The sequence below is a fragment of the Macaca nemestrina genome, chromosome 17, assembly GCF_043159975.1.
Source record: "Macaca nemestrina isolate mMacNem1 chromosome 17, mMacNem.hap1, whole genome shotgun sequence".
In the NCBI taxonomy this organism is placed as follows: Eukaryota; Metazoa; Chordata; class Mammalia; order Primates; family Cercopithecidae; genus Macaca; species Macaca nemestrina.
In genome coordinates this window covers 23,002,611-23,030,594 of record NC_092141.1, presented here as the reverse complement: position 1 = coordinate 23,030,594, position 27,984 = coordinate 23,002,611, and the positions used below count along the sequence as shown (strand labels likewise).

General features: G+C 43.4%; 1 protein-coding gene across 1 annotated transcript; it reads right to left on the bottom strand.

Annotated features, from left to right (window-relative positions):
- Positions 1–1,283: 1,283 nt before the first annotated feature.
- LOC139359275 (centromere protein I-like) lies at positions 1,284–27,771 on the bottom strand. The gene is made up of 9 exons (XM_071081903.1): positions 27,671–27,771; positions 24,157–24,271; positions 22,401–22,490; positions 21,652–21,723; positions 20,721–20,841; positions 13,761–13,894; positions 12,680–12,804; positions 10,830–10,877; positions 1,284–1,488 (listed from the first exon to the last, which is right to left on the bottom strand). Exons 2-9 carry the CDS (start codon positions 24,157–24,159, stop codon positions 1,284–1,286), a joined length of 798 nt encoding a protein of 265 aa, XP_070938004.1. The 5' UTR covers positions 24,160–24,271; positions 27,671–27,771.
- Positions 27,772–27,984: the final 213 nt, after the last annotated feature.

Genomic DNA, 27,984 nt, shown 5'->3' with positions numbered 1-27,984 from the left:
ATGGTGGCATGTGCCTGTAATCTCAGCTAACCAGGAGGCTGAGGCAGAAGAAATGCTTGAACTTTGGAGGCAGAGGCTGCAGTGAGCCAAGATGGCGCCACTGCACTCCAGCCTGGGTGATAGAGCAAAACTTAGTCTCAAAAAAAAAAAAAAAAAAAAAAAAAAATGCTGACTGGTCATGGTGGCTCACACTTGTAATCTCAGTACTTTGGGAGGCAGGAGGATAGATAAAACCTGGCAACATAGTGGGACTCTGTATCTACAAAAAAAAAAAAAATTAGCCCGGTGTGGGGGTACATGCTGGTAGACCCAGGCCTGGGATCATGCCACTGCACTCCAGCCTGGGTTACAGGGACACTGTCACCAAAAAAAAAAAAAAAAAAAGTTGTAAACTTAGGCTGTGTGGCTCACACCTGTGACCCCAGCACTTCGGGATGCCTAGGCAAAAGGTCTGCCATGAGGCCAGCAGTTTGAGAACAGCCTGGGCAACACAGTGAAGCTGCACTTCTATTTATTTATTTATTAATGAATATTCCAAAATTAGATTTTGATGACAGATGCAGAACTCTGTGAATATCCTAAAGACCACAGACACGTAAACCTTGAAGTGTGAATTACATAATGCTCTTAAAGAAAAAGCTTATCACATGCATGCATAGACAGAGCCCACTCCACCCACCTCAGCCCCTGTGCTCTTGCAGCTCTATCTTGCACACACACGGGCACACAACTGCTTGTATGTTTCATTCATTTCTGGTAAAACGGTTCTGTTCCAGGGAGCACACACAGATGAAGGGAAGTGGTCACATCAGGCCCTCAGTGTGGTGCTGGCCCAGGGAGAGAGCCTATGTGGTAGAAACCCTTATCCTCTACTCCACCCGGGATGAATTCTTCTAGATAACTTAGCAAAAAGGGACAAGGATGCTTCTGGCTCATGCCTCAGGGCACTGTGGGGCTTCGGTAAGGACCCCTCGGAGGGGCTGAGAACAAACGAGATTCTTGCTCACGACACTGATCCCTTCCACAGGAGCAACTGGGGGTCTAAGTGAGCTCTCTGTAGGATTCACAGGGGCTCACCACAGATGGAAGGTGCTGGCTGTGAGGTCTGGGGCCAGAGGCTGGGCCTGCATCCCAAGTGTCCTCCCTGTACCATGGACACATAGGAGCACCCAGAGTGCTGCAGGCAAAGCCAGCTGTGCCTGTGATCAATGAGCAACCACCCCACTCCGACTCCTGGTGATCAACCAATGTGCAACGCCCCCACCCCGACTTCCTGTGATCAATCAATGAGCAACCACCCCACCCACACTCCCTAGGACCCCCCAGAGAAGGATTCCAGAGTCTGTGACACTCTCCTTTCCAAGCCTCTCTGGCAGAGGGGCTCCACCCGCTAAGGTCTTACTTGGGGGTTGGCCTTCAGGAACATGGCTCTCCATATCGTTGCTGGATTTACTGTGCGCCACGCTAGCTTTCCTCATGGCATTCTCGCTGAAGCACAAACAGAGAAGAGAGGTTTGGTTACACCAGCGAGTCCAATGCTGCGGGGCCCTGGCCAACAGGTCCTGCAGAGCAGCTGCTCCTGGTAACAAGGTGCTGTCCTCAGCACACCAGTCTGGCTGAGGTCCAAAAGAGGCATGAAGAAAGGGGCACTCAACAAAGAGCAATGACAGGCCGCTGAGCCAGGGAGAGTGACCAGGATGATGAAACAGAAGGGACTGGAAAAGTGGTCACCATGGAGCAAAGAGGGAACCATGGCACGAAGGGGTGGGGGGCTAGTCCCTACATGATGAAGGAGGTATGCATTAGACTACGGCGGCAGCTGGTCTCTAGTTCCTAGTTCCTGTTCTCTTGAGTGGCCTGGATCCCCACCAACTCTGCCAGCATGGTAGGACCCAGATTTCTCCTCTGTAAAATAAAGGGGCCACGAGAAGTCATCATTCAGTCCCTCCCAAAGCAAGGGTTTGACCCTGTGTGGGACAACGCAGGTCCTATATGTGGGATCAGAGAGAAGCCCCAACTTCAACACCTTCTAGCTGGGAACAAGAGGAGAAAGAAGACAGAAACATGAAACGTTATCTTTAATAACATTTACCAACAATTCTGTACTGAGAGATGGAATCCTATGAAAGGTTTTTCATCACACTTCTGCTCCGCAGAGACAAAGAGCCATGTGCGTCAGTTAAGCTGGAGCCAGCTTGAATGCAGCCCACATTGCCCCTGACATTCACAGGGCAAGACGGGAACAGGAGTGCATCTGTTAGAAAGGCCTGGCCTGTGGCTCCCAGGGACTGGCTGCCCTGGTCTGCTCATGGCCTGCTTTCTTCCCAGGAGGAGAGGTCTCTTCCCTGCCTGGTCTCCATGCAACAGCTTTGAGGTGGTGGGATGACCAGGTTGAAGAAATGTACTTGGTGAGCTGAAGGCAAGGCGGCACCAGACACCAGTGGATTTGCTGGTGGACAAGCGCTGTCCTCTCCTGGGTAACATCACAGATGACATACACACTGTGGGCACCAACTGTCAGCAACACTGGGCTTACTGATAAAGAAACAAGCGAGTGTGCCAGGGCTCGGGGGCCTTGTCTCGGAGTGAACTGAATAGGCCCAGTCCAGCTGGTGCTAGAAATAATTCTGATCACTCCAAACAGTAATCAACCAACCCCAGGAAACAGAAGGACTGTGCACACGGGGCTGCAGCAACACAACTGTGATTCCTCACGACATCACAGAAAGGAGACTCAATGCTGAGACGCGCACACATCTGTCTTCATGTGAAAAGAAAAACAAAGCGACACTGTCCTACCCCTGCTCAATTCAAAAAGCATGCTTGCAGCTCCCACCTCCCTGGGTACTTTCGGAAGCCTCAACTGAGGCGACAAGGCAGCAAGAGGTTCCTGCTCACCAGGCATCCATGGGTGAAACAGAAAAATAAGGGGAAAGGTCACTAGGGCCACAAGAGATGAGAATTATTAGTTCAGGAGGATGAGAACCAGCTCACACACAGTGCAGGGTCAGAGTCCTGGTGAAGCCAGGCAGGGTAGGCGGGGAGGACCCTGTGCACATGGTCTGGGGCTGGCAAGGGGCAGGCTCTCCAAACCCAGACGCTGAGAAGGGAGCTGCTAGGCCCCAGGAGTCACTGAGCATTTCTGATAGAAGTGGCTGCACAGGCCTCTTTTCTGAAGGATGCCTCACCTGTGCCCCTCCCACCTCAAGAGCATACCTGTCCTTTCTTCCCACCTTCCTTTTCTCTTTTGTTTTTTGAGACAAGGTCTCACTCTGTCACAGGTACAGCACAATGGCACAAACAGCTCACTGCAGTTGTGAACTCCTGGGCTCAAGTATCCTTCCACCTCAGGCTCCCAAATAGTTGGGACTACAGGCATGCACTACCACGCCTGGCTAAGTTTTTTGGTTTATACTTTTTATTATTTATTATTATTATTTTGGTAAAGACAGGGTCTTGTTTTATTTTCCAGCCTGGTCTTGAACTCCTGGCCTTCAGTGATCCTCCCAACTTGGCCTCCCAAATCACTGGGACCAATAGCAAGACTCAGGAGAGAGCAGCAGAAACAGCAGCAAAGCGGGACAATATAAAGGTTGGCTGTGTGAGGAGTGGGGAGGCCGTGGGGCACATGTGGCCAGGAGTCAGAGAGGGAGAGTGGTGCACAGGAGTCTGAGGGTGACATCCAGTTACACAGATTGGCTCTATGACCTACAGCAACAATCACGGAAGGCAAAGCCAGGCCTGATACAAAAGCAGTCTTTTCAAGCTGCTACTGGCTATTTTTGAGTGTGTCCGCACACTAGCAGTCCCCAGTCTTGGTGCAGCAGAGACGCCTGGCACAGTCACAGAGACAAGATCCAGAAACACGGCTTAGTGCAATAGCTTTGGGGTGGTGGAATGACCAGGTTGAAGAAACCGTGTTTTGTGAGCTGAAGACAAGCTGGCATCAGACACCAGGGGATGTGCTGGTGGATGAGCCCTGTCCGGTCCTGGGTAACGTCATAGATGACGTGGACACTGGGCACTTACTGTCAGCAAGTGAAAGCCTGAGGAGCATGGAACAAACTGGAGGCCGTAAACAGGCATGTCTTGACAGGCCAACACCAGGAAAACCCAGCTTATGTCAACGTCCAGTCCTGGCTGAGCTTCAGCGGGTTGGAGTGGGGCTGAGAAGCAATAGGTGATCATCCTGCAAGGCTGCGGCTCTAAACAGCAGCACCGTGCCATGTCACTCGCATGTCCTCTATGCAGCATTCACCCAAGAAGGCCCTGCAGGTTTGGTGGCTGGTAAACAGACACCCTGCACCATTTTCAATTCTGTGAATAATATTTTTGAAAATGTCTTTGCTCTTGTTTCTACTTTGAAGATCGTGTGCCACAAAACAGACACAGTGAAAAAAAAGCACCCAGATACCCTGCAGTGAAACCCCCACACTTCCCCGTGGATGCTGCCCTCTCCTCTTCAGCTAGCCCAGCGCTTTCCAGAGGCATCCCTTGCCTGGACACTGACTCCACCAGGGCACTCATTTCACATTCCTGCTGAGATCCACTCCCCCACCTCCTTCCTTCCTCAGACCTAACATGCCTGCTGCAGGGGCCAACTTTCAGAACAGCACCAACTGCTCCCAAAGCCCCCTTCTGATCTCAATGAGCTGGGCTCTGCTGCCAACCCCAGAATGCCTTCCTGAACAGTCAGACCCGACTGGCCACTCCTCAGCCTCGGTCTTGTGAAGACAAATTCCCTTCGATTCACTGTCATGAAACGAAGGAAAACGATTGTACGAGACAGCTCCAAACACGGAGCAAGGAGTATAGCTTCAGACAAAGAACAGAGAACCAACCTGTCATGGTGAGCTTTACCTCCACCCAAGCAAGCTTGGAAAACGAGGGTCTGCCCAGCCAGGGGCGGGCAGCGAGCAGACTGGTGTCAAGCTCAATGGCTGTCCTGCCATAGTCCCATCCAACATAAGCAACAGGCTCGCAAACAGTAGGAGCCTATAAGGCAGCCACCAAGGAACCCCAGGATGCCTGGATAGTGCTTACACTAGCTGAGGAAGGGGGCTGGGGGATCACTCCCTGCTTGCGACCAACCAGACCTCTGGACACAAGGACTGTCACCTGCTCAGAGCACACAACCACTTGCCGTGACCTGGGCTCCAGTGCTCTGCCTAGGGCCATGCTCTAGCTGGCTGCCATGGGCATGTCTGTGCACCCAATCAGGGTTCAACTCGTATCTGGTTTAAAGCGAAGCCTCTCCAGGGACCTTACTGTCCAGAACTGTCCCCAGAACATGGTATGTCTCAAAGGCATTGCCTGACCCTTTCTGAGCAGCCTGCAGGGACACACTAAGAAAAGTTGTTGTATTTTCATTGCCCAGCACCAAGTGCCTATGCCAGAAATCTGCGAACCCCCTTTACTTTCTAACTGCCACCTCCAATTCCCCAAGTTCACATCTCTGCCACAACTCCCACTGAATCTGTGGCAATTCCTCCCACTGGGCCTGTCTCCAGTTCCCCTTCCTACCCCCACACCCTTCCCAGCACCCCAAGTCACAGGACTGCCAGTGAGCGTGGGAAGCAAACTGGGCCATATCCCTGCCTGCCTCGAGGTCCTTGATCCTCACCTCTCACCAGGAGGGCAGGCAGCCTGTCCTGGACCCCACCAAGGCTGCTCCTATGCCTGCCTGCACACTGTCCCCAGGACCCTGGGGATGGTGACCTGCTGCCTCGCACACTGCCTGACCATCCCATCAGGACTGCATAGAAACCCTGTAGCCACCTCACCCATGTCTGTGGCACCTCCTGGAGAGATCACTGGTTCTTGTGTACCAGTCCCACTATACTCTGAACACCCTGTGAGTAGAGACAATGGCTGTTCACCTTTGTGGGCAGCAGACAGGCATCACTGCCAGACAAAACTACTGGCTCTCTTTAGCACAAGGAGTGGAACCGCCATGCATTTTGATGAGACATGATGTGCAGAACGAAAAATCAGCATGGCAGCCATAGGAGCAAACCAGGCCTAAACAGGCATCTCCTGGCAGTGAAGACCAGGGTGCCCAGGGAAGGTGTGTGCTGGGGCAGGCAGCTGGGCCTGGCAGGAAGCAGAGAAGGGAAGAAGGGCCTGGGCTTAAATTCCAAAGTGGCCACTCACCAACTCTGGGTCCTGGGAGAGGCACTCCCTCCCCCAAAGCATGGCCCCTTCATAAAGGAGGACTCTGAGGGGCTGTGGCCGGGATGAAGGTTCACAGAGAGGACCAGGCAGTGAGGACAGAGCCGGCGTTGGCTGGGTCTACAGGGCTACTGTCCAGCAGGGGCTTGTGGTTCCTCACCTCCTTCCTGTACCCAAATTGGGAAACTCTATCAACAGAAGTCCACTCTCAGTCTTTACAATCTGAATGAGACTAGGATAAACCAAAAACCTGGCAAACTGAGTACCCTAGGGAAGGAACACAGGGCATCAAATGCAAAGCCTGCTAAGGGCAGCAAGGCCCAAGGCAAGCTGCCCCGTCTGCCCTCACCCAACTGGCAGTGCCTCCCCGTCCTCCCTTTGCACACAGGGTGGGGACAGTGCTGACCTCACGCAGGGCTCTGAGGTTAATTATCACTTAATATTATAAGGCACTGGACACACAGGAAGTGCGAGGGATGCATTAAAGAAATAAGTCAGGTAACAGCCTGCTGAACTGTGCAGTAGGACAGCATCCCAAAACACCTCTGCCACGCATTGAGGTTACTGTCACCCCCTCCACAGCAGATGATGGAGTGGTGAGCACCAGCAGCTTCCTGAGGCAGAGCCACCCTTCCACTGGAGCTCTGAGTCCCCTGCAGTGTACCGAGGCCAGCTCTACAGCCCGCAGGAAGGACGTTCAAACGTGGAGGAGGCCTGAGCTGGCCTCCCCGCTCCCACTCCTGCTCCATGCCCTGACTCTTCCTTCCACAAACACCCTGGTTCCCACTGAGGACCCTCTCTCCTCTCAATGAGGCCTCTCCCCGGCCCCACCCTCTTCACCACTGTACCCCCGCCACACTGCCAGGCCCCTTCCCTGGTCTAACTGCTTTCCCTTTGCTGAATGAAGGCATGAATTCCCAGGACAGCCAACTCCTCCGTCCTCCTGTGGTGTCATAAAGAAGGGGAGCTGCTTTCCTCCCTGGGTCACAGACTCACCCTCCTGCCCTCAGGGGGACAGGATGATACCTCCCAGCTATTTGTGGGACAGATTTATGTTCTGCTCAAAAGAAACTTCTGTGGGTTTCTTCTAATTTTGAGAAGCACAACACCCACTGATCAAGTGAACTCTCACGGGGCAGAAGGAATTTTTGGCAGCTCCACTTTGCCCCACCCAAGAAGCCTCCTGGTAAATTGCTGCCTGTGTGTGCAGACAGTCTGTTTGCCCACCTGGGACAGGAGTCCACAGCTTGTAAGTGGGGCCCTTTACCCTGTGTGTTCACAAACCTAAATCATAGAGGACCAGAAGACAACAGAAGGAGAGTTACACAGTCTCAGGATGAAAAATATTTCCTAAGCATGTCACCAGAAACAGACACCATAAAAGAAAGATTTTCCCATACTGAAGATATGGGTGGGGCACAGTGGCTCACACCTATAATCCCAGCCCTCTGGGAGGCCAAGGCAGGTGGATCTCTTGAAGTCAGGAGTTCGAGACCAGCCTGGGCAACATGGCAAGACCCCGTCTCTACTAAAAATACAAAAATTAGCCGTGCATGGAGTCTCGCTCTGTCGCCCAGGCTGGAGTGCAGCGGTGCGATCTTGACTCACTGCAACCTCCACCTCCTGGGTTCAAGTGATTCTCCTTCTTCAGCCTCTTGAGAATCTGGGATTACAGGCATGTGCCACCACACCGGGCTAATTTTTTTATTTTTAGTAGAGACGGAGTTTCACCATGTTTGCCAGGCTGGTCCCGAACACGTGACCTCAGTTGATTCACCCGCCTCGGCCTCCCAAAGTAATAGGATTACAGGCATGAGCCACTGCGCCCAGCCTGGATTCTTTATGGAAATTGATAAGCTGTTTCTAAAATTCATACGGAATTCAAAGAACCAACAATAGACAAAACAATCTTGAAGAAGAACAAATTTGAGAACTTACATTTTCTGATTTCAAAGCTCGCTACAATACAAAGCTATACTAATCAAGACAGCATTTACTGGCAAGATGATAGACATAAAGATCCATAAAACAGAACTCAGAGTCCATACATTTATGACCCATTGACGCTAAGACAAGGGTCAAAACATTTTAATGGGAAGGAGTAGCCTTTTCAACAAATGGTGTGGGTGCATTTGTGTCCTCACACACACACAAATGAAGTTGTATACTTAAACCACAACATATACAAGAGATAAAGTTGATTTTAAAAACCCAAATGTAAGAATTTAAAACTGTAAAATTCTCAGAGGAATAAATCTTTGTAACCTTGATTTAGGCAGTGATTTCTTAAGCTCTACCAAAGCATAAGCAGTAGGAAAAAAAAAAGGTGAAGTTTCATTTCATCAAAATTAAAACCTTTTGTAAATCAAAAGACACTAACAAAAAAAATTGACAATCCATAAAATTGGAAACAAAAATTGCAAATTACTTATTTGATAAAGGATTTGTATCTAGAATATAAAAACTATTACAACTGAATAATAAAATCACAAACTCATTTAAAAATATGCAAAGGGCCAGGCGTGATGGCTTACACCTGTAATCCCAGCACTGTGGCAGGCCAACCCAGATAAGACTGTTTGAGCCCAGGATTTCCAGACCAGCCTGGGCAACATGGTGAAACCCTTTCTACAAAAAAATGAGCCAGCAATGGTGGCGTGTGCTTTTAGTCCCAGCTATTCAGGAGGCTTAGGTGGGAGAATCAATTGAGTTCTGGAGTTCGTGGCTGCAGTAAGTTGTGATTGTGCTACTGCCCTCCAGCCTGAGCTACAGAACGACCATCTCAAAAAAAAAAAAAAAAAATATATATATATATATAGACATATATATATCGACATACATAGTGTATTTAGATACACACTAAAGAAATTTATAAAATCTTAAGAATGAGCAAAGAATCTGAATAGCCATTTCTCCAAAGAAAATACATAAATGATCAGTAAGTACAAGAAAAGATGCTAAAAATCAACAGCTACCATGGAAATGCAAATCAATACCACAATGAAATACCACTTCACATCTCCGGGATGGCCAGAACCAAACCAAAACAAAACAGATCAGATAGCAAGTGTTAGGAAAGAGGTGGAGAGAATGGAACCATCACATACTGCTGATGGGAATGTGAAATGGTGCTGTTACTTTGGAAAAGTATGGAAGTTCTTCCAGTGGTTAAACAGAGTTACCATATGATCTAGCATTCCCACTCTTAAGTACATACACCCAAGAGAAATGAAAACGTATGTCCACACAAAACCTTTTACAAGAATACTTACTCATAATCACCAAAAAGTGAAAATAACCAAAATTTCTATCAACTGATAAATGAATAAAATGTCATATCTATACAAAGGAATAGTATTTACAAGTAAAAGTACTGATACATGCTATAAGACAGCTGAACACTGAAAACATTATGCTAAGTGAAAGAAGCCAGGCTGGGCACTGTGGCTCATGCCTGTAATCCCAGCAGTACGGGAGGCCGAGGCAGGTGGATCACTTAATGTCAGGCGTTTGAGACCAGCCTGGCCAACATGGTTAAGCCTCATCTCTACTAAAAATACAAAAATTAGCTGGGTGTAGTGGCAGGTACCTGTAATCCCAGCTACTCAGGAGGCCGAGGCAAGAGAATCGCTTGAACCCAGGAGGCGGAGGTTGCAATGAGCTGAGATTGCAACACTGCACTCCAGCGCGGGCGACAGAGCGAGACTCCCTCTCAAAATAAATAAATACAAAAAAAATTAAAAAAAAAAAAAGAAAAAAAGAAAAGAAAAGAAAAGAAAGAGACAGGGCTGAGAGTGAAGTCCTGAAAGGATATACACAAACATACACCCTCCTCCCCCTGCCTGCATATTGGTATCATTCCATTAAATCAGCAGTCTTTGACTAAGGTTGTAACTCTAATTGTAATATTATCTAGCCTAAATTTTCTATCTTTTCTAGAAGGATTTTCTGAGAGCTTCCACGTCTATGAAGCTTTTCCTTACACGGCACCACCTCTACCCAGGCAGCACTGAACTGATCACTCCCCCATCTTTCTCACAACTGAAGCTTTTCACATTTTGCCACATTGTATTACAGTGATTTGTTTACAAGTCTGTCTCTGCTACAAGCCCAAGCTCTCTCAGAGGACAGAAACTTAAATTAACTGGAATCCCAGACCCTAGCAAAATGCCCAAAATTTAGTTGTTACTTAAAAAAAAAACTACTAAACACGTCTTACAGTTCAGACACATTAAATGTACAGCAATTCCTATTTCTGCCATCACAGTATTATTACACAAAATCTAAACATTCTTTAAATACCCTTACCTGTAGCAAAACGGAAACAGCATAACTCAAGAAGGAAGGATGAATGACTACATTTAAACTTTTTATATTCAGCCACTCCAGTTTTTTTCTAGGATTTTAGGGTCAATACATATTCCTTTCCTAAAGGGTTTGGATGTCCACAGGCAACCAACCATGGATATTAAATAGTGATTAAATTCTTGATAAGTCTTGCTGCTGAAATCAAAACCTGATTTTGTCTAATGGGAAAGAAATAAAAAAATTGTCACTATCACCTATTTTCCCTTTCCTCCTCCTTCCCATCAGGTCACGTAAATCTAGACTTAATTTCTGAGTAACAGTGATTTAACACAGAGCTTTCTCATTCATACCTTTTGTACCAAACATTTTTCTTTGCGGCAGTCAGATTTTTACGATACCTAACAGAAAAAAACAAACAGAATGAAACATTTAACATACCTTTGAATACAATGCCTTTGACATAGTAAAATACAAAAATACACTATAAATGTAAATATATGCAAATATGTACATACACAAATATCCAGTTGTCTAGTTAAGGATTTTATCCTTTTGTGGTACATTCTCAAGTGAAAATAAATAGAGGCTCAATAAGTTGTACACTTAAGATGCTTACTTCACTAAATAAAAAATAAACAATAAAAAATGCTTTCAATGTTTCACTATTAAAAAATTAATAAAGTTCTGGCTGGTGCGGTGGCTCACGCTTGTAATTGCAGCACTTTGGGAGGCCAAGCTGGGTGAATCACCAGGTCAGGAGTTTGAGACCAGCCTGAGAAACATGGTGAAATCCCGTCTCTACTAAAAATACAAAAATTAGCTGGACGTGGTGGCACGGGTGCCTGTAATCCCAGATACTCAAGAGGCTGAGGAAGGAGAATCGCTTGAACCTGGGAGGCAGAGGTTGCAGTGAGCCAAGATCGCAACACTGCACTCTAGCCTGGGCAACAAGACCTAGATTGCATCTCAAAAAAATAAAAATTAATAGAGTTCTCATTCATAAGTAGGGGTTGAATGATGAGAACACATGGACACAGAGAGGAGAACATCATACACTGGGGCCTGTCGGGGGTGAGGGGAAAGGGGAGGGAGGGCATTAGGACAAATACCTAATGCATATGGGGCTTAAAACCTAGATGACAGGTTGATAGGTGCAGCAAACCACCCCATGCCACATGCATAACCATGTAACAAACGTGCACCTTCTGCATATTTATCCCAAAACTTAAAAGTAAAATGAAAAAAAATTAATAGAGGCTCAAAAATGGTCACTGATGTAAAACGTACTTTCTTAATGGAAAGAAAATGATGCAGCAGAAAGCACAAAAGGGAAACCTACAAATATGTTTTTCTTGTCTGAGAACTATTAACTAATTAGTTTTTAAACATTTTAAACTTGACATAGTCCTACAAGTTACACCAACAAGGTCTGCACTTAGCCAGGCATGGTGACTCATGCCTGTAATCCCAGCAATTTGGGAGGCCGAGGTGGGCGGATCACCTGAGGTCAGGAGTACGACACCAGCCTGGCCAAAATGGTGAAACCCCGTCTCTATGAAAAAACACAAAAAATTAGCCTGGCGTGGTGGCAGGCACCTCTAATCCCAGCTACTCCGGAGACTGAAGCAGGAGAATCGCTTTAACCCGGGAGGCAGAAGGCGCAGTGAGCCGAGAAGGTGCTGTTGCACTCCAGGTTGACAAGAGCAAAACTCTGTCTCCAAAAAACAAACAAAAAAAAAGTTTACATTTATGGACTGAGAAAAGTAATTTCAGTCCACAAGTTACAGAATTAGAGGAGACCAGAAATAATACTTACAGTTCCACATAATTGGCAACAGCTCCCCTTATCTCCCAGAAAATATTTTTATCAGAGAAGGTACAAATACTTAAAGCAATTGTCAGCAAATGACTTAATTTTTCCTGAAGACACAGCAATTAGAATGAACAACGCTGAGTGCAATAGTACTACTGCACAACAGGTCCTTAACTATGATTTTTTTTTATTCTGTAGCCACACTAGTGGAGGATTTAAAAACACCACAGCTGTCATGGCCCCATATTGGAATCTCATGTCCAATAGCAAGCCCGATTTCCAGAGGCCCTGGCCAAAGACAAGTAGGAATATTTTTTGTATTACAGCTGAAAGATGAAGAGAAAATTATAATATACCATTTCATAAAATGGTAAAAAGGCTTTGTACCTGCTCATAATAAAACACCTCTGGTTCAGGATGTTGGCATCCAGGCTGAAGAGTACAGAATATAAGATCCCAGGAAGAGACACCACCACTAATGGAAGGTTATAATGTATATATGTGTCACACACCTTTGAGAAGAAAAGATAACATCAGTATATAAACTATTCCCCAGAACTTCTCAACCAAGTTCACCCAAAGAATCATCAGTATAAGATAATAATGTAACATTAGCTTTGGACATGCCTGACTCCTAAACAAACAGATAACTATAAGCTTGCTTAACACAGACTTCACCAAATATCAGTCATACTACAGAGAATAATTTCTAAAAGACCATTACTTGAATCTTTCATTTCTTCTAGGGAAAGGTCTTACAGTTAGGGGGACAGGGTAAAGGAAGGAAGGAGTTCTTTCCCCTTAAGTCCCAAAATACTTATTTATCATATGAGTTAGCTGTCAACCTAGAAAACAAAGGAGCATGTTTCTAAGCAAATGCGTAACACAAGACAAATAGGTATTAGCAGAGGAAGCTGGGAAAAGTGAGACTATCATGGACACTTCATGGATATTAAGTTGCTGCAAAAGTAATTGCAGTTTTTGCCATTGAAAACAATAGCAAAAACCACAATTACTTTTGCATCACCCTATAGTTCTGCCCAGGTTATATACTGTAACACAATAAAAGGGTACTAGGTACCAAGAGAAGTAAGGCAGTTGAAAAGCAGACATGGAGATCTGAAGAAACAACAAGAAATTTTTGGTTTCCACCAGGAGTTAGGAATGGAAGGAACAAAACATAATGCTAACAACAGACTTCTGTCTAGGACCAGTGTTAACACAGGGTAATGCTGTGGTGCCTGGACCTTAGGAAAAAAAAAAAAAAGCATTTGCTTTTCCACGTGGTTTATGAAAGTCAATTGTTCTGGAGAGAAAATAATCATGAACTTCAAAATGTAAGGTTACTTTAATGATGCTAATGAGATCACAGTCTACCTTAATATTTGTGCATAAAATTTAAATACTATGCCAATAAAGTGAATAGCCTTCACAAAAATCCCAATGGGGAAACTGAAACATGTTTTACCTTCTCATAGAAATCCAAAATAAAGTGCAGCAAGAAAGTTCTGTTGCTCTCCACGTGCACTGCAGTAGTGGACAGCCACCCTACATAGTGGAGCAGTTTAGACACAGAGCTCATGGATCCGCCCAGTTCTCTCTCTGCAATAAGAAACCATAACATTCAGATACAGAGTAGCAAAAGTGTTCACAATTTCCAAGCTAAAGGTGAATAATATAAAGGAAAAAGGTGGTGAAGGTTTTAAAACTATCAGTGCTCCAATGTATAATTTACTTTTTAAAAAATCAGTGTTTAATCATAAAACTACACACAGCCTTCCAGGGAATCATTAAGACGAAATCACATAGAACATTCTAAACAACCAGACTCTACTAGTAAATAACAGATAAATACAGTATTAAGCTCCAAGCAGTTATGAAAATTCTCAAGTGAGAGATATAAAAACCACTAGAAATATAGGTATTTCATTAACAGTTAAGGGGAGAAAAAGGTTCACATAAAAGTGACATGAAAAATTCATGGCCAAGCACAGTGGCTCACATCTGTAATTCCAGTACTTAGGGAGGCCAAGGCAGGCAGAGTTCTTGAATCCAGGAATTTGAGACCAGCCTGGGCAACGTGGCAAAAGCTCTTTACAAAAAATACAAAAATTAGCTGGGGTGGCAGCACACACTTCTAGTTCCAGCTACTCAAGAGGCTGAGGTGGGAGGATTGCTTGACGCCCAGAGGCAAAGGTTGCAATGAGTGAGACTGCACCACCGCACTCTAGCCTAAGTGACAGAGCAAGACTGTTCAAAAAAAAAAAAAAAAATCAGGCCATGTGCAGTAGCTTATGCCTGTAATCCCAGCACTCTGGGAGGCTGAGGTGGGCAGATCACTTGAGGTCGAGTCTGAGACCACCGTAGCCAACATGGTGAAACCCCGTCTCTACTAAAAATAAAAAAATTAGCAAGGCGTGATGGTGGGTCCCTGTAATCCCAGCTACTTGGGAGGCTGAGGCAGGAGAATACCTTGAACCCAGGAGGTGGAGTTTGCAGTGAGCCAAGATCATGACACTGCACTCCAGCCTGGGCAATATAACAAGACCCTGTTTCAAAAAAAAAAAAAAATTAAGGATGAAATGTGAACATGGACAAAATGATACAGTAAACTAGAAAACAATGACAACTAATTTATTCGAACCAAATCAAATGTGGTTTAAAGGAATAAACATTAAAATGACTTTAGGAATCATTTCCTATACTGTCAGTAACATTGTAACACAGATGCACAGAAACCTACCCTACACAAATCAAAACTCTGTTTTGCCTGAATTCCTGAGCTTTATAAAACGCTGTTAAACATATTTTCACTTGAATTTGGCGTGGCACAGTGACTCATGCCTGTAATCCCAGCACTTTGGGATGCTAAGGCAGGCGGATCACCTGAGGTTGGGAGTTTAAGACCAGCCTGGTCAACATGGTGAAACCCCACCTCTATTAAAAATAAAAAATTAGCCAGGTATGGTGGTGCAAGCCTGTAATCCCAGCTACTGGGGAGGCTGAGGCAAAAGAATCCCTTGAACCCAGGAGGTGGAGTTGGCAGTTAGCCAAGATCATGCCACTGTTAAACGGATTAGGAAAAGACTTACAAATGTGAATTCACAGCTTTACTCTCCTATCTAGGCAGTCAACAATGGTTATGCACAAGGAAAAGAACATGTATAATCTTAGAATTTCAGAGATGATGACGACTCTACTACTGCCCACCACCATGATAGTTCAGTGTCAGGACAATCAATGATCAGGAGACCATTCAAATATGCAAGCATCCACACATAGCCAGTTGGCTACTTGCAAAACTAAGTAGTTTTTTGTGTTTTTTTTTCCGAGATGGAGTCTTGCTCTGTCGCCCAGGCTGGAGTACACAGGTGCGATCTCAAATCACTGCAACCTCCTTCTCTGGGGTCAACCAGTTTTCGTGCCTCAGGTTCCTGAGTAGCTGGGATTACAGGCGTGTGCCACCACATCCAACTAATTGTTATATTTTTATTAGAGACAAGGTTTCACCATGTTGGCCAGGCTCGTATGAAACTCTAGACCCTCAAGTGATCTGCTGGTCTCAGTCTCCCAATGTGCTGGAATTACAGGCGTAACCATATCTTAACTATGATTTTGGGTAGCACTTGGCAACTGTGTCAATTTGAAACAATGACGATTGCTTCAAACAGTCTCTTTTGAAGTGTTTTTCCACACCACACTATTGGCATTTTGGATCAAACAATTCACTGTTCAGGACTGGCTCTTACTACCCACGCAGCCCCTGAAGCACACTGAGCATCCCCACCTCCCACATATTAAATGACAGTCGCAACCTCTTCCCGGTCACCATGGCACCAGAAATGCCCCCTCCCTTCAAGAACCACTGCTGAGAAGTTTTCTACCCTTTTCTTCTTATGATAGATAACTACAATTTACTCCCTTTTTGACAATGATATGGCATATGGTCACATGACAGAAATATGGCATTACACCTATATTTACTCAATTATTGAAAACTTGAGCTATACTATATAATGCCAAATATTGTTATGACAAGCAAAATTATCCACATGTCCATTAAATTTTAGAAAGCAGAATTCCTTTTTAAATTGTCTCCCTTATGATACTAATAAAAGGAAAGATAATACAGAAACTGTAAGGCAACTATTTCAAGGGTACCGGAGACTTACACTGCAAGTTGGCCAAATATTGTAGATGCAAACATACTGTTTTGTTCAATCTTTTGCTCATCTGGGGAATAGAGAATGAATAAACATGGGTCCAGGCACAGCAGTCTCCCAATGTGCTGGGAGAATGAGGGGAAGAGGGGAATGCAGGTTAGGGATAACCACAAGTAAAAGAGAAGAATTTCAGGCTGGATGTGGTGGCTCATGCCTGTGTTCCCAATACTTTGGGAGGCCAATGCAGGAGGACAGTTTGAGCCTAGGAGTTCAAGACCAACCCAGACAACACAGTGAGACCTTGTCTCTACAACAAAAATCAGCCTGGCATGTTATATTGGTGCACACTCTTGGTCACAGCTACTTGGGGGCTGAGGTGGATCGCTTGAGCCTGGGTGGTTGAGGCTGCAGTGAGCTGAGACTGCGTCACTGCACTCCTGGGAGACAGAGAAAGACCCTGTCTCACACAAAAGCGGAGAGGGGTAATTTCAAAGGTACAGTTCTTGATGTAATTTAGGTAGAAGAGGTTAAACATTTAAGTGGAGTTTCTTTTAAATAGTGGTTCTCAAACTACAGCATGCACCAGAATTATAATAGTGTTTAATTACAGAGCCCTAACTCCAGAGTTTAATTCAGTAGGTCTAGACCAAGACCTAAGATTTGCATCTCTAACAAGTTTCCAGGTTATGCTGATGATCCAAGGACCGTATTTTGAGAAGCATAGCTTTACAAGATGTTTACTACCCACTAATGCTCCATTTCCTTCTAAAAGTGATCAGGTGTATCTGGAAACAATTTAATAACGAATATGAAGAATTAAAAACAATTTTCCAGGCCTAAGTAGCTTCTACTCTCTATTCTACCAAAGTAAAAAACCACTATAGGGATAAGAACATACAGAAAAATGAGTCTGGGCTCATCTGTTAACCAAGCTAACCACTAGCTATTTACAACTGAAGCTAAGGGGAATTTGAACATTGGTTAGATATTTAAAGATACTAAGAACTATTGGCTTGGCACGGTAGCTCACGCCTGTAATCCCAGCACTTTGGGAGGCCAAGGTGGGTGCATAATTTGAGGTCACAAGTTCAAGACCAGCCCTGGCCAACTCTGTGAAACCCTCTCTCTACTAAAAACACAAAAATTAGCTGGGTGTGGTGGCACATGCCTGTAGTCCCAGCTACTCGAAGGCTGAAATAAGAGAATTATGTGAATCCAGGAGATGGAAGTTGCAGTGAACTTTCATCAACCCACTGCACTCCAGCCTGGGCAAGGGTGAGACTGTCTTAAAAAAAAAAAAAAAGCTTCTAATTTTTTAGGTGTCATAATAGTACCATATTTCACAGTTGAAACGGGAGCTGAGTTTTGCTTTAAAGTAATGGAAAGGAAAGGTGAAATGTATTATAGATGAAAAAAGGTTAACCAAGAGTTGCTAACTGTTGAAGATGGGTAATGGGCACAGATGCGGAATACTGCAGTATTTTCTCTACTTTTGATTATATTCGTAATTTTCTATAATATAGTTTTTCAAATGCCAAAAACTTACGTGGCTGATAATAGAATTTACGAGAAGCAGCCAGGCACAGTGGCTCACACTGGTAATTCCAGCACTTTGGGAGGCCAAGGCGAACAGATCACCTGAGGTCAGGAGGTTGACACCAGCCTGGCAAAAATGGCAAAGCTCCATCTACAAAACAAAACAAAAACGTAGCTGGGTGTGGTGGCACATGCCTGTAATCCCAGCTACTTGGGAAGCTGAGGCAGGAGAATCATTTGAAGCTGGGAGGTGGAGGCTGCGGTGAGCCAACATTGTACCACTGCACTTCAGCCTGGGCAACACAGCGAGACTCAGTCTTAAGACAAAAAAAAAAAAAAAAAAAGAGTGTAAGAGAAGGCAAAAACTTTAGGTAGAAAGAGTCAAAACAATCTGACTATGCAGTTCCTTGAAATTTAGTCTTTTACTTTGAAGGTAAAGCACACATATAACAAAAATTTAGGGTTCTTATTTTAAACTCCAAAGTTAAGATAAATTAATGCATATAACCAAAATACAGGATACGAACATACTGTCCAGCTACCCTACCCTCTATTTTTTTTATCTTCTGATATCTCTGCTGTCTATCACTTGGAAGCTCATCCAGATTCACTGAGGAGCTTAGAACTCTGTATCATGTCCTGCCATCAACATCTCAGTTACACCAGTGTCCATGCAAATGATCCCAACATTTCAGTTTCAGTTTCTTGACTTTGAATCAAATAACCTTCACCTTCACTCCACCTTAGTTACCCAGTCCCACAGATACACACTAGATTCTGTCATAACCTGAACTGAACCACACTGGGCAATAACTGAAGGCTCCTTGATGGCGCTGATACCTAAGCTGCAGCTTAAAATACAACTCAGGGTTACCCAGACCAGAGTGTCCACTGGCTGGAATTTATTTGATGCTCAAAAAATGTTTGTTGATTAAAAGAATATAAAAGTAGTGACCTTATGAAATTTACATTACTAATTCAATTACCTGAATACATTTAATTATATCTTCAGTTTGTCCTCCTAAACTACAGGTTTTTCCCTTTTGTTTGCGTAATGTAACATATTCTTTCTTCAAATCCAACAGTGTAAAGATAAAAGTCCAACTCAGCTCTCTTTATAAAGAGTTTCAAATTGAACAAATTGAACAAATATTATTTACAAATGATGTCAGGTACTTAAAAAACGTTTTTGTTGTTGTTTTTGAGACAGGATCTCACTTTGTCACCCAGGCTGCAGTGCAGTGGCACATCTACAGGTCACGGCACCCTCGACCTCCTGAGCTCAAATGATCCTTCTACGGCATCCTCCTGAGTAGCTGGGACAACAGATGCACGCCACCATGCCTGGCAAAGTTTTGTATTCTTTGTAGACATGGGGTTTTGCCATGTTGCCCAACCCGCCTCAGCCTCCAAACAAACTGCGGAGATTACAGTTGTGAACTACCACACTCGGCCAAGAAAAAGACTGTCAATGGATATCTAAATAAATTTTAGTAAAGAGTGGTGGAGTGTGGAAGAAGCAAGTGAAATCTTACTTGTAAGAAGGACTCTGCCCTCACAAAGTATCCAGGAAGTTGGTAAATTCTTTTCCATGTTTGTAATTATTCACCTTGTACCAAATATATTCTAGAGCAGGAACACTAAATATAAGCATCTAGCTGTACCACAATAAAAAAGTGCACAAAACAAAATTATCACCAAAGTTACAAATAAGTGACAAAGTAAAAAAGCCACTAGTCTCATACATCCTGACTAACTCATAATGTAGACGAGAACAGACAGATGGAGGTGACAGTGAGATGTTCCTCAACAACTTGGTAATCTAGAGAAAAGCTTATAGTGAAAAAACAAGTGGAGAGAATTCACATATAATGAATAAGATAAACTTTGTATCACAGTCATCCAAGCAAGTTATAAACATCTGAATTGAAAGTTTTAGAACACTCTAGACTTCAATTAGGGTAGGCTGGGTATAACGTAAAAAAGATTGAAATTTAGTAAGTGGAAATCTAATAAACTGTATCATATTCCATTTAAAAGATTCAGAGTAGAAGAAGAATTGGCCTGGAACCAATCAAAAGCAACTTTAACCACCAGAAGAATCGGAAGTTGCTTATCCAGTAAAGAAACACTTAATTTGGTCAAAAGAAATGCTATCTTCCCACTGCCCCCCACCACTGGAGGAATGAAATGCCCAGGCTTTACTATGGCCTGGATGAAAGACTTCTCACTGCCATTTCCTCTAATTCTATAATTAAGAAACCTTCTACTGACAAATCTTGTTCCCATATATGCAGATAGCACAGAGGGGATATTCTAGTTGGCAGATATGAGCATTATGCTTACCAGAAATCATTCATTTTATATTAAACTGATATCCTGGCTTATACATTCATCTCCTCTGAGTTTCATTACCATTAACGGGATGACTCTGGGGGCCTAACAGCAAGTTTCTGGACATATAAAGATGAAAAATCCTTGGATTGTGATAGTCATCAACGTAGAGCCACCCAGTGAGTTTTGGTGGCCATCCAGTAGCGTTTCCTTAACATAATCCCTCTCCCTTCTTACTACCTTAAAATTACAACAGAAACATTCATGCTCTAAATATATGATTACCACAGACATAATTACAGCATACGAAGGCTCCTCTTATCTTGAATTTGGCACTCCCTTATAAAAGAAATTCATTTGTAAACTATCTTGTCCCATCCTCCCTCAATTCTTACCTTCTTGTAATATTTGACTCAACCCGTAGTAAGACCTCAGCGAGACCGACTCATCTATGACACAGTCAATATACTGAAGCAGCAGAGAGTTGTTTAGCACTGAGCCCATCTGAGAACGCAGCTGCAGTAACAGAACCACCAATCAACTTCTGAAACTAAAGAAAATATGTAACAAAAAATAGGCTAGGCATGGTGGCTCATGCCTATAATTGCAACACTGTGGGATGCTGAAGCAGGAGGATCACTTGAGCCCAGGAGTTTGAGACCAACCCAGGCAACATATTTTTAAATTTTTTTTTTTTTTTTTTTTTTTTGAGACAGTCTCACTCTGTCAACCAGGCTGGAGAACAGTGGCGGGATCTTGGCTCACTCCAACTTCTTCTCCCAGGTTCAAGCAATTCTCATGCCTCAGCCTCCTGAGTAGCTGGAAGTACAGGTGTGCACCACCATGCTCAGCTAATTTCTGCATTTTTTGGTAGAGATAGGATTTCACCATGTTGGCCAGGCTGGTGGTCGTGGTTTTGAACTCCTGAAACCTCAAGTGATCTGCCCGCCTTGGCTTCCCAAAGTGTAGGGATTACCAGTGTAAGCCACTGAGGCTGGCCTGATGTAATTTTTTTGAAAAATTAGCCAGGCGTGGTGATTCACATCTATAGTCCCAGGTAATTGGAAGGCTGAGGTGGAAGGATTACGTAAGCCCAGGAGTTCAAGGCAGCAGTGAATCATGACTGTGTTACTGCCTGGGTGACAGAGTAAGACCATCTCAAAAAAACAAAAACAAAGGCCATACAGTTCAAACAGAAAATGCGAAGAAGCACATGGTCCAGTCACACACCTCTAAGCAATGGATATTCTGTAAAAGTTGGGGAAAGCTTTGAAGCTGTTCTAGTGGAAATGATCCACTTCTATTCAGACAATCAGAAAGACTCACCTCTTTTTTTCCATATTCTTTAGTGTAGCTACTGGAATTGAGCACTGGTATAACTGAGAGAGAATTCAATTTCTAAAGAAAGATAATAAAACAATCTATCAATGGACAAAACAAACTACAAAACACAAATATAAAAGCAGCTGTTAATGTGTTTCAATTAAATGGGAATATGGTTTACACAGAATCCTGGGTAACTGACATGTATTTAAATATCTATAATCTCCTCTAAGATCTGAATGGTTATTATGTGGATTTAACAAAAGAAAGCCATGCAACTTGTTTGAGCTTTAGATACTATTTTTAGAGGACGAACACTAGCTGGACCTAACATCAACTTCCGAGGTTCTGGAGAAAGTCCCTGGTTTCTTCACTTCATGGCAAGCAGAGCCATCTTCCATATATTCTCTGAATTCTTAAAATAGATCTATAAATTTGGATATAAAGTACAAGAGAGTAGGTACCCACAAATTGGAGTGATGTAAAGTCTAAAACTGCTCATTAATTGAATATATATTATGAATTCCTTTACATACAAATGCATTTATTTTTCTGATCAGCAATCTATTAAATGCACCAAACGGGATCAACACGAAGTGCCAATCCCTAAAAAAAACTTCCCCAGAGCAGTACCACAATACTAGATAGTAAAACAGTAGGCTGTAAGCATTTTAGTTGAAATCTGTAAGTTAACTTTAACAAAAATAACATATTTCAGTCTCAATATGATTTCTCTCTCCTTAATCCCTTACCTTTTTCCTAACAGGCAAAGATACAGAAATCAGAGCAGAAGCAAAGAACCTATACAGCGACAACAAAGCCTGAAGATGAAGCTGCATTCCCTGAAATAAAATAAGTTTTCCATTTTCAATTCTGTGGCTACTAAGAAACTGAGAAAACAAATACCAGTAAGAAGAAAGAAAGTATATTCAGACCATAATTTCACCATGAGATATAGCTATAGGAAGATGCTATCAAAAATCAAGGAAGGAGTAACCAGACATTTAAGTCAACCACCATAAAACAATCCGCTCCAAACGGTGATCTTCTCTCTTACTACCATTACTGACTTTAGTTCTTTCTCGTATTTTCTCTCCTCTTCCAGTACCTTAGGCTTAACAGTCATACTTACTAGCATTGTATAGCTTATTCTCACTGGTAGCATACTCAGGACTCAAAGTTTATTCATCCTTGATTTACACATCAAGGAGATACGACCAAAAGAGAAGCTAATACCTGATTATTATAGTTCTTGGAAAAGTATCTAGGAAATTACAATTGGCATGCCATTATCAAGCAGCTTTGACATAACTAAAATCTTAACAAAGCACTAATTTCACAATGAAAGAAGTCATTACTGCTAGACATCTGCATCTGACTATGCACAGAAAGCACACCACTAAAACGAATTCCGAGGAAGTAACCAAATTGTTTTGTAATACTAAAATTTTATTATATCAAATACTGTACAAAGGCAGGCAGTAAATGAGGCTTAGAAATAATTATTTTTTGAGATGGAGCTTTGCTCTTTTTGCCCAGGCTAGAGTCAATGGCATGATCTCTGCTCACTGCAACCTCCCCTTCCCGGGTTCAAGCGATTCTCCTGCCTCAGCCTCTCCCAAGTAGCTGGGATTAAAAGCAGACACCACCACACCCAGATAATTTTGTATTTTTAGTAGAGACGTGGTTTCACCATGTTGGCTGGACTGGTCTTGGACTTCTGACCTCCAGTAATACACCCGCCTTGGCTCAGAGAAGATGTCTATGACCTAGAATCAGGTACACGCTGGAAAGAATCTCAGAGCATGTGCCTATTACCTGGAATCAGGGCATAGGCTGGAAAAAAGCTGAGATGCAAAGGCAGGTGCTGCCTCTGGGGAGAACGGACAGAGTAGGAACCACTGTAGTTTCTTGCCTTTACAGTTGTGTACATATACTATTTTGATAAAATTTATATTAAAAAATTAAAAATTAAATGAGGTCGAATGTGATGACTCATGCTTAAGCCCAGGAATGCAGGACCAACCTGGGCAATATATTGAAACTCCATCTTTATAAAAAATACAAAAAATTAGCCACTCATAGTGGCATATGCCTGTAGTCCCAGCAACTTGTGAAGAGCATCTGCTATCAAATCTAATATACAGGCAGTGAGCTCCTGGGATATGAACCATTTTCTTTAAATTTACAGTTGTCTCTGCGTAGCTGGACTGTTTCCAGACTTTCCAGCAGTCCATGAGGCAGGAATCTTTAAACCCATGAGAAAGCCTGGCTCTTCCCTCCTCTTCTAACATTCCTTTTTTTTTTTTTTTTTTTTTTTTTTTTTTAAGACTAAGTCTCATTTTTGTCACCAAATCTGGCTGCAATGGTGCAATCTCGGCTCACTGCAACCTCTGCCTCTCAGGCTCAAGCGATTCTCCTGCCTTAGCCTCCCAAGTAGCTGGGATTACAGGAACCCACCACCACGCTCAGTTAATCTTTGTATTTTTAGTGGAGACAGGATTTTACCATGATGGGAAGGCTAGCCTCGAACTCCTGACTTCAGGTAATCCCTGCCACCTTGGCCTCCCCAAAGTGCTGGCATTATAGGCGTGAGCCACTGCACCTGGCCTCTTCTAACATTCTCTAAAGAGAAAAAGAGAAAGCGATTTAGCTTAGCAGCCAAGGAAAGAAAAAACAACGTATACATTAAATTGCCCTTTAATTTTTTTCTTTTTTTAAAAAATTATACTTTAAGTTCTAGGGTACATGCGCATAACGTGCAGGTTACATATGTATACTTGTGCCATGTTGGTGTGCTGCACCCATCAACTCGTCAGCACCCATCAACTCGTCATTTACATCAGGTATAACTCCCAATGCTATCCTTCCCCCCTCCCCCCTCCCCGTGATAGGCCCTGGTGTGTGATGTTCCCCTTCCTGTGTCCAAGTGATCTCATTGTTCAGTTCCCACCTATGAGTGAGAACATGCGGTGTTTGGTTTTCTGTTCTTGCGATAGTTTGCTGAGAATAATGGTTTCCAGCTGCATCCATGTCCCTACAAAGGACACAAACTCATCCTTTTTTATGGCTGCATAGTATTCCATGGTGCATAGGTGCCACATTTTCTTAATCCAGTCTGTCTCTGATGGACATTTGGGTTGATTCTAAGTCTTTGCTATTGTGAATAGTGCCTCAATAAACATACGTGTGCATGTGTCTTTATAGCAGCATGATTTATAATCCTTTGGGTGGGTATATCCCCAGTAATGGGATGGCTGGGTCATATGGTACTTTTAGTTCTAGGCCCTTTAATTTTCTTTCTTTCTTTTTTTTTTTTTTTTGAGACGGAGTCTCGCTCTGCCACCCAGGCTGGAGTGCAGTGGCCGGATCTCAGCTCACTGCAAGCTCCGCCTCCCGGGTTCATGCCATTCTCCTGCCCCAGCCTCCCAAGTAGCTGGGACTACAGGCGCCCGCCACTGCACCCGGCTAGTTTTTTGTATTTTTTAATAGAGACGGGGTTTCACCGTGTTAGCCAGGATGGTCTCAATCTCCTGACCTCGTGATCCGCCCGTCTCGGCCTCCCAAAGTGCTGGGATTACAGGCTTGAGCCACCGTGCCCAGCCGGCCCTTTAATTTTCTACAGCTTGCTTGCAGTATGGTAACACTACTGGGGCTTTTAAATGCTTCATATCAGTGGTGATCACAAACATTTTAAAATTCCTCTATTTAAGGGTTTTTTCTTCTTTGTTGTTAGATATATTTGCTTTTGTTTCATTTTCGCCTTTTTCTTGGACATGAAGCAGAGATATATTTTCATTTTTCCCTATTTTTTCAAGGGAGAAGCCCAACTGATATTCAGGAAAAGACCTGACCAATTCTCATTTAAAGTTACGCAAAACAGTGGCTTGTGCCTGTAATCCCAGCACTTTGAGAGGTCAAGGCAGGCAGATCACCCAAGGTCACTAGTTTGAGACCAGCCTGGCCAACATGGTGAAACCTCATCTCTACTAAAAACACAAAAATTAGCTGGGCATGATGGCACATACCTGTAACCCCAACTACTTCGGAGACTGAGGCAGGAGAATCACTTGAACCCGGGAGGCGGAGGTTGCAGCAAGCTGAGAGCATGCCATTGCACTCCACCCTGGGCATGACAGAGAGACTCTGTCTCAAAAAAAAAAAAAAAAAGATACCATGAAGGGACTTTAAGACTGGCCACTTCCCAAATCCCACAGGATAAGTATCCTGTAAAAATTTGCTTTTGTTGATAGGTACGTGAAAACTCCAGGATTCGACATATCTACTTTTCCTGTAATTTTTACTAAACAAAGGTGCCTTTAAAGGTTCTCTAACCTGCTATAATTGAACTCTCATGGAGCTTGAGACTGTGGAACACAAACTCTTTTAAGACTTAAATCTAGCTGCCGTGGAATTCTTTTATGCTTTCACAGCCCCACTATCCAATACAGTAGCTACTAGTCACATGTGGCCATTTCAATCAGATTGAATTTAAACGAAGTAAAATTTAAAATGCCTTCTCAATCACATTAGCTATATACATGGCAGGTGCTCAAAAACAACCTGTGGCTCTGGCACTAGGCAGCACAGTTTTCTCCTCACTGCAAAAAGTTCAATTCCACAGCACACTGCTCTAGAGAAACCCAGGAAATCTTCCCTTTTTGACCGATTTTTTAAAAAGACAGCTTTAGTGCAACATTATTGATATGATAAATTACGCATATTTAAAGCATACAACTTGATAAATTTGGACATTTGTGTACACTCATTGTTTCCTTTTTCTTCTTCTTTGTAATCTCTCAGTTTCTTCCCCAGGTGATCATTTATTTGCTGCCTGCCACTAGAGATTAGTTTTATATAAACAAAATAACATAGTATGTGACCTAAGGAGAAGCGGCATTAAGTATTTTGAGATTATATACACACTGCTCTATGTAACAATAGTTCATTCCTTTTCATTGCTGATTAGAGTCTTTCCTTTGACTATATCACAATTTGTTTATCCATTCTCTTATTGATGAAGATTTAGTTTGTTTCCAGTTTGGGGCTCTTCTAACCCAAACTGTTATGAACATTAATATAAAAGCCTTTCTAAGAGCTATGCTTTCTTTTCTCTTGTGCAAATACCTAAAACTGAAATAGTTGGATCATATAGTAGGTCTACGTTTAACTTTTTAAAAAACAACCAAACTGTCTGCCAATGTCATAGTATTTCACATCCCAACTATCAGCGTATGAGAATTTCAGACCCATTTTGAACTGAGCTCTTGACCCATGGGGAAATTTACTCTAACCAGTTCCTATAAATCTACAAAGCAATTCTACAGCTATCTAAAATTTTGACTCCCAAGTCTTTCTCTTTTCACAGTTACATAATTCTCGCCAAAAATCATTGTCATAAAAGGAGTACTAGGAAAACAGTGTGGCGATTCCTCAAGGATCTAGAACTAGAAATACCATTCGACCCAGCCATCCTATTACTGGGGATATACCCAAAGGATTGTAAGTCATGCTGCTATAAAGACACATGCACACGTATGTTTATGGCGGCACTATTCACAACAGCAAAGACTTGGATCGACCCGAACGTCCATCAGTGACAGACTAGATTAAGAAAATGTGGCACCTATACACCATGGAATACTATGCAGCCATAAAAAAGGATGAGTTCGTGTCCTTTGTAGGGACATGGATGCAGCTGGAAACCACCATTCTCAGCAAACTGTCGCAAGAAAGAAAACCAAATACCGCATGTTCTCACTCATAGGTGAGAACTGAACAATGAGATCACTTGGACACAGGAAGGGGAACATCACACACCGGGTCCTACTGTGGGGATGGGGGAGGGGGAGGGATAGCATTAGGAGATATATCAACATAAATGATGAGTTAATGGGTGCAGCACACCAACATGGCTCATGTATACATATGTAACAAACCTGCATGTTGTGCACACGTACCCTAGAACTTCAAGTATTAAAAAAAAAAAAAAAAAAAAAAAAAAGGAGTACTAGGCTCTCACCAGAAGAAAACAAGAAGAGGGTTCCTGAAAGGAAGCAGCATCCATTGCCTCTCATCAGGGAACAGCCTGCACTTCTGGTCTGGTGCACCACATAGGGAATAGCCCACCTCAGCAGAAAATGGACACTGGATTTCAAGCCACAAGCTGAAACACGAAACCATCATCATGCCTTCAATTATCTGAATGGTATGATAATTGAATGGTACTGTCAATTATCTGAATGGTATTATCTGAATGGTATGAGAGCCAAACTTAAAATTCTCTCTGAAATCATCTTTTTATAATCCTAGTCTGCCCTCCTTCACTAAAAAATG